Source organism: Clinocottus analis, unplaced genomic scaffold, assembly GCF_023055335.1.
Source record: "Clinocottus analis isolate CAN_PGR_092001 unplaced genomic scaffold, fCliAna1.0.p SCAF_38, whole genome shotgun sequence".
NCBI lineage: Eukaryota > Metazoa > Chordata > Actinopteri > Perciformes > Cottidae > Clinocottus > Clinocottus analis.
The window spans coordinates 804,588-812,087 of NW_027176131.1; the positions used below are offsets into that span (position 1 = coordinate 804,588).

A 7,500-nucleotide genomic window follows, 5' to 3' on the forward strand; every position below is an offset into this window, starting at 1 on the left:
CACCTTTTCCTGTCGAGTGAAAACCGAAGAGAGCGCGCGTGGAGGGCTGACATGTCATGTGACCATGTGACGTCGTCTCTCCACAGACCTCCTGACCAGCTGGAGTCGTTCAGCCTGTTGCAGCAGCAGCAGCAGCAGCAGCAGCAGCAGCAGCAGCAGCAGCAGGCCGTCCCGCAGGCCAACCAGGTGAACCACCACCACCACGCGGCCCCCGACCACGACCCCACAAGGCCCGCCTCCTCCGCCGCCGTCCACGAGGTTCTCCTGGAGCCGCTGCACCGCGACGCCGACGAGCCCCGCAGCTTCCACAGGAGCTACCCGGCCGCCTCCGCCGCCGGCCTGGAGATGGACGCCCGCGCGTCCCCGCCCTCCGACCTCGCCGCGCCGCCCTCCGCCCGGCCGCCGCCGCCGTCGGCCTCGGCGCCCGTCTCCAGGGTCCCGTCCCGGGCGCCGTCGCGCGCCGCCTCCACGCTGCCCTCGGGCGGCTGCGCCAGGAACGGCCTGGTGTCCACGCCCAGCCCCATCCTGGAGCCCAACGGGATCGCGGCGGGGACGTACCAGAGGGCGGCGCCGGCCACGCCCCCATCCGACCCGCACGCCACACAGCAGGTGCACGGGAGGAGCGCGCTGGAGCAGGTGGAGCAGTGGGTCAAAGTGCAGAAGGCGGAGCACAAAGGGTGAGGAAAGTAGCCACAGACAACAGCTATACTCTAATACTGTGATATGACGTTCAGTATTAGACATTTATTTACATTTATCTACCATCTTATTCATATATTTCACTGCTTCTGTGAACTTAGGACCAGTTTCTGTCACTAAAACAGTTCCTCCACGTGAGTAAAGTTCTGTTTTCACGAGAGATACGAAGAATTTACAAAATCAAGCTTACATTTTTCATCTTCAGGGCGTTAATATCACTTTACACGTGTGTCTTATGACAATGATACCTCGTTATACAGAGAGCTGAGACTGTTCTGCAATGTTTGATGTAACACAAGTATGTAACTTATATGTTAGAGCCTTTAAAAAGAGAATTTAGGAAATTATGTAAGATTGAGAAAAAGACCTCAGACCCCAGAGGGTTATAAGTAGAGAACAGAGTTTCATATTTAATAACCCATCGTGAGTTTATTCAGTCTGCACAGCATGAAGCTTTATTTCTGAATACAGAGCTTGTCTTTCATTAAGAAACAGATTAATTTCCTCTTTGTCCCTCCATGAACTCCACCGTGACGTTTATTTCCTCATTCGTTTGTTAAATTAAATGTTTTATTGTTTCTTTAAACATCCTGCTGGTCGACAGCCCGCCGTCCAGAGAGAACACGCTGCCTCGCCGCACGCCTCCCACGCAGCACAAGTTCACCTCCGTGGACGCGTACCAGACGCTGCCGAAGCCGCCGCGCCAGAGCCCGGCGCCGGCCCGGCTGGGCGAGTACAAGTACGCCCAGGACCGGCTCAGCCACTTCCGCCTGGCGCCGGACCCGGGGCCCAACACCGTGTGGCAGCTGTACGAGTGGCAGCAGCGCCACCAGTACCGCCACGGCAGCCCCACGGCGCCGCTCTACACCCCGGCCCCGGACTACCCGTTCGGGCCGCGCCCGCCGTCCAGCGCCGCGGCGTCCAGGTCCGAGGGGCCGCCGCGCTGCGTGTCGGTGCCGCCGGCGCCGGCGGACATCCACCCGGCAGGCAGCAGCAGGACGCTGTCGCCCACGAGGAGGCCGCACACGCCGGCCGACCGGGTGACGGTCAGGCCCGCGGGGGACCGGGCGGCGCCGGACGTCCCGTTCGCCCTGTCGCCCCGCAGAACCAAGTCCCAGCTGATCAAGGTGAGAGAAGCAGAACCCTGCAGGTTCAACTTGTACTGGATGAGGCAACAGTTTAGTGTCAGTTAGCCACACATGCTAAGTTCTGCTAGCCACACATGCTAAGTTATGCTAGCCACACAGGCTCTGTGCTGCTAGCCAAACAGGCTCAGTGCTGCTAGCCACACATGCTAAGTTATGCTAGCCACACATGCTAAGTTCTGCTCCTCACCAAAGGGACAAGACATAAAAAGAGTAACTTCTCTCTGGACGCGGTGCTTTTGCTTTCTGTTCTTCTTGCTGTGTTAAAACTCAACGCCAATGTTTCGGCAAACTGAAGTTCCTCAAGCGACGGGACGAGGTTAAAGCGGCGCTTTCGTGTTTAACATGTCGGCGTTATAGCAGAGCAGAGAGGACAAGAGCAGACAGGAAGTGCTGCGTATGAAGGAAAGAGGCCGTGAAGCTGCAGCATGTACCCGATATCAGTGATCACTAGTTATCAATAACATACAGATGACTGCAGATTATCCTGATGCATGCGTTGTGTGGCGTTGATCCCGTCTGCCTGTTTGTTTGTGCTCTTCAGAGATTGGAACATTAACGACCTTCATTTATTTATTGATGTGTTTCTTTCCCACTGTGCAGTGCAAAGTCGTGTTATATATATAAAATTTTCATTTTCATTTTTTAACAGAACAACACAGTGTTTTGACTGAAACTCCTTCCTAACAGACCAACACTTTGTGTTATTGTGATGTTTGTTGCAGATTCTGATTCTTTAGGTCCTAATCTTTCCATAAAGGTCTTATTGACGCTCCAGGAGGCTTTTTTGGGGAATTTGGCTCATATCATGCTGGATGTTCATAGTTACCATCAAAATATCTTTTAAAAGAGATTTTTTTTACCAGATATACATTTTTTTCCCCAAAAAATTGACAAAAAAAAATTAGGACAAAAAAAAATAAAAAAAATAATAATAATAATTAGGACCAAAAAAAAAATTGACTTTTTTTCGTTTTTCTTTTTTTCGTTTTTTTTTTACGAAAATACAAAAAAAATTAATAATAATAATAATTAGGAAAAAAAAAAATTGGGACCAAAAAAATTTTTTTCTTTTTTTTCTTCTTCTATTTTTTTGTTGACAAAAATACCCCCCAAAAAAATTAGGACCAAAAAAAATAAAAATTAGGACCAAAAAAAAAAATCGACTTTTTTCTTTTTTTTCCTTTCGTTGCCGAAAATAAAAAAATTAATAAACGCCACTAAAAAAAAAAAAGCTTTGAAAACAAGAAAACACAAAATGCAAATGTCCTCCCACTCGCCTTAACAGCCCGGAGACGAAACACAACAGCGAGTTTTGTCGCGAAGGCCGAACGCTGCAGCTCAGACGACCCGCCCGCAGGAGCCTCCTGCTCAGAGTATTTGTGTTTATTCTGTGATGTAACACACATCGTTTGTTCTTTTGCTGTTGTTGTGTTGACCGTTATGTATTCTAAACTCCAGTGTGTGTGTTGTGTGTGTAAAACAACACGTGTGTGTGTCTATGTGTTGTCAGGCTGCTACTATCGACAGACGGTCAATGCCTCCATCCGGCTACATCACACACACAGTCAGTGCTCCCAGCCTTCATGGCAAAACGGTACGTCTGCAAAGGAAAACGCTCCACTGTGTCATGAATGTTCACGTCTGACGGGCGGGCGGCCTTCATGTGCCGCTGGTTCCCCCCAAGGCTTCCAGACGTGTGGCAGCTTCCAGCGATGCACTTCTGACCGTGTGGTCACGCTGCCGGGCGAGGCAGGAAGTCAGGAAGACAGGAAGTCAGGAAGACAGGAAGACAGGAAGTCAGGAAGGCAGGAAGGCAGGAAGACAGGAAGACAGGAAGTCAGGAAGACAGGAAGACAGGAAGTCAGGAAGACAGGAAGACAGGAAGACAGGAAGTCAGGAAGGCAGGAAGACAGGAAGACAGGAAGTCAGGAAGACAGGAAGTCAGGAAGTCAGGAAGACAGGAAGTCAGGAAGGCAGGGAGGCAGGAAGACAGGAAGTCAGGAAGGCAGGGAGGCAGGAAGACAGGAAAACTGGGAGACAGGAAGTCAGAAAGGCAGGAAGAAAGGAAGGCAGGGAGGCAGGAAGACAGGAAGACAGGGAGGCAGGGAGGCAGGAAGACAGGAAGTCAGGAAGGCAGGGAGACAGGAAGGCAGGAAGACAGGAAGACAGGAAGGCAGGGAGACAGGAAGTCAGGAAGGCAGGAAGACAGGAAGGCAGGGAGACAGGAAGACAGGAAGACAGGAAGACAGGAAGGCAGGAAGACAGGAAGTCAGGAAGGCAGGGAGACAGGAAGACAGGAAGTCAGGAAGACAGGAAGACAGGAAGACAGGAAGGCAGGAAGACAGGAAGTCAGGAAGGCAGGGAGGCAGGAAGACAGGAAAACTGGGAGACAGGAAGTCAGAAAGGCAGGAAGAAAGGAAGGCAAGAAGTCAGGAAGACAGGAAGGCAGGGAGACAGGGAGACAGGAAGTCAGGAAAACTGGGAGGCAGGAAGGTAGGAAGGGGGGAAGACAGGAAGTCAGGGAGTCAAGAAGACAGGAAGGTAGATAGGCAGGAAGACAGGAAGACAGGAAGACAGGGAGGCAATTAGACAGGAAAACTGGGAGGCAGGAAGGCAAGAAGACAGGAAGTCAGTGAGTCAGGAAGGTAGGAAGGCAGGAAGTCAAAAAGGCAGAAAGTCAGGAAGTCAGGGAGGCAGGAAGTCAGGGAGGCAGGAAGTCAGGGAGTCAGGAATGCAGGCAGAGGAAGACAGGAAGTCAGAAAAGCAGGAAGGCAGGAAGACAGGAAGTCAGGAAGTTAGGAAGTCGGTCACCAGAAGATCATTCTTTCTCCACGACTGAATCTGAGCAGATGTTGCTTAAATCTTGACGAGTCTGTTTGTCATCTTGGGTCAGTTGTTTGTTTGTGAGGCTGCTGGGAGCCGTTGCGTCTCCAGTGTCGCTGCGAATTCCGCCATTTTGTTTTTTTAGACGACCGGGTTTTAAAACAATACATCAGGTTTTTTCTCCGCTGGAAGTCGGCCGCGGGTTGAGTGTCTCTAACCGGCAGCTTGTGTCGCCCTGCGGTGCCCCGCAGCCCGAGGAGCTCACGCTGCTCCTCATCCAGCTGCGCCGCCATCAGGCCAAGATGGCCGCCGCACGCCACCACGCGCTCGCCCAGCTGCAGCGGCTCAACGGCCCCAACGAGGCCCTCCACCACAACCACTTCCTCAGCGCCAGCACCGCCAGCACCGCCACCACCACCAGCAGCGCCAGCCCCCTCCTCGGCAACTCGCCCGCGTCGCAGCTCGGACTCGTGAGCCTCTCGGCTCCTCGGGGCTCTTTCACCTCGCAGGTGGGCGCCGCCCACGACCTCCACGACCTCCACGACCTCCACGACCTCCACGCCCCCGCCGCTCCATGCTGCCGTCACCAGCTGGGAGAGGTTGCCACTGAACAGTTGCGTTACACTTGCATAAAAGCATTTTTTGGGGGGTGGATTTTTTTTAATGAATTTGTACCATTTTCTTCTTTATTTTTTAGAGGAAACTCACCTGAAAAGTAACTTCTGGAGTCACATTTTAATGTTTGAATAACAGGCCGAGAACTCAATCTGATCATTTATCATCTTGCATTAGAATCATAAGATAAGAGATAAGATAATCCTTTATTAATCCCTCAGAGGGGAAATTACAGGATTACAGCAGCACTGCTCACAAGTAAAAGAAGATAAAAATCATATAATATAAATAAACAGTAGAAAAGTAATAAAACTAAATTAGCAGTAAGAAGAATATTAAATATACAGATGGAATAAAAAATGTGTCTAAAAGTACTTAAGCGTAGTGGATATCGCACCAGGACATGAATTAAAGTGATTGATGAATATATCGTGATATTAATACATGATTAATAACTTTAATAAGTAAGATAAATAAGTTATCTGACACGTCTCTTAGACGTTAAAACTCTGAGGTGTATTATTTAAAACAACTTGTATTAACTCCACGATGCTCACGTCAGCCCTTCACTCTCTGTAATATTCCACATTAATAACGCAGACATGCAGCGTTTCATTCCACGTCTTCAGACGCAGCTGTGACTGCTCAGTCAACACGAGACCAACAACAACAAACAACAACAACATCAATCAACAAAGTGTCTGTAACGTCAGTGGCAACCTCTACCCAGAAGCCCCGGCGCTTCCTCCATGTGGCCGGCTCGTCTCCATGTCTTCTGGCGAAGAAAAACATAAATATCCATCCGCATGTTGTGCTGCTAACTCCTCGACGTCCCCGAGCTTCAGGCATGAGGCGCCGTCTTCTGACGCCAGCGTCGTTTCTTTGTGGCTGCTGGTTGTCGTCGTCGTCGTCGTCGTTGTTGTTGGTGATGATGATGATGTTGATATCTGCTGCTTCCTGTGGATCTGCAGCAGCATCTCAGAGAGCACACGGTCATGCATTCCTGCTGTCTATCTGTGTGTGTGTGTGTGTGTGTGTGTTGTGATGCATGTTGGCTCAGACGCACACCTGCAGTCCACACACACACAACATCCGTCCGCCATTGAGTGTTAATGATCCCTGTGGACTGTGACTCAGTAATCCAGCATCAGTAATCCAGCATCAGTAATCCAGCATCAGTAATCCAGCATCAGTAATCCAGCACGGCGTGTTTGTCTCCTCCAGAGCGACGACACCTACATGCTGCTGAAGAAGGACCTGGAGTACCTGGACCTGAAGGTGAGGAACCGCTCTGAGTGTTAATTACTGTGTCTATTGAAATGTCTCCGGCTCAGACTAACACCTGTAACGAATGAGTGAGGCTCCGCCTCCTGCGAGGAAGCCCCTCCCCCCTCCCCTCGGGTAGACTTGTAACTCCTCCCATTTGACCGCGGCTCTGTGTCTTTTGTGATTCTGACTCCCAGATCAGAGCTCTAGAGCCCCTGATCCTCGCAGTTCACAGTTTACTACTGCACTGCACTGCCGGGCCTCTCAGGCCTCTGATGAACGTAAGCCGTATGTGTGTGTCTGTGTCTGTGTGTGTGTGTGTGTGTAGTGCGTCTGTGCGTCTGTGCATGACAGTGTTCGTGAGCAGGGATGTGTGTGTCTGAGAGAGAGAGAGGGGCGAGGAACGACTCCTCTTGTTCCAGAAAGACCATCCCATCGCTTCCAGCTCCGCATCCACGGCTTGAATGGCATCAGATGTCTTATATGTGACCTTTTGACCCCTGCCTCCCCCTCCTCCCCCTCCCCTCCCACGTGGTGATGTTCTGGGCATGGGATGGCTCGGCAGTGCATGTGTTGTGGCTGTGGCCGGTGGTTGTAAAGCCAGATGCTTCCACCATCGTCTCTCTGAAACGCTGCACCTCCTTGACAAGAACTGGCGGCTCCGCTGGGTCGCGTCGCTACGATGTAGCTCAGCTGGTCCTAAAGGAACCACCTTCAAAGCACAGAGAGAGAGAGAGAGAGAGAGAGAGAGAGAGAGAGGGAGAGAGAGAGAGAGAAAAAGAGAGAGAGAGAGAGAGGGAGAGCTGCTATCGGTGAAACTTCTCAAAGTCCTTTGCACAAGGACCCAGTCTGACTGGACGTGAGCAGCTGTTCCTAAAACATGACCTTCCTGTTCACCAGCAGACTTTGGGTGCGTAGCGTCCCGTGAAGAGAGCTGTAATCTGTAGAG

At 51.1% G+C, this 7,500-nt stretch overlaps 1 protein-coding gene across 9 annotated transcripts in view; it reads left to right on the forward strand.

The window, feature by feature from the left end:
- LOC137799763 (pleckstrin homology domain-containing family A member 7-like) overlaps positions 1-7,500 on the forward strand; it is a 32,890-nt gene that overhangs the window by 13,774 nt on the left and 11,616 nt on the right. For 3 of the 9 annotated variants that reach the window (XM_068596577.1, XM_068596576.1, XM_068596580.1), the window contains 6 exons: positions 87-677; positions 1,304-1,826; positions 3,358-3,441; positions 4,922-5,179; positions 6,510-6,563; positions 6,749-6,832. In XM_068596577.1, the coding sequence (XP_068452678.1) occupies positions 87-677; positions 1,304-1,826; positions 3,358-3,441; positions 4,922-5,179; positions 6,510-6,563; positions 6,749-6,832 (1,594 nt within the window). The remainder of the gene's footprint in view (positions 1-86; positions 678-1,303; positions 1,827-3,357; positions 3,442-4,921; positions 5,180-6,509; positions 6,564-6,748; positions 6,833-7,500) is intronic. The other 6 variants (XM_068596579.1, XM_068596578.1, XM_068596581.1 and 3 more) reach the window with 6 other exon arrangements.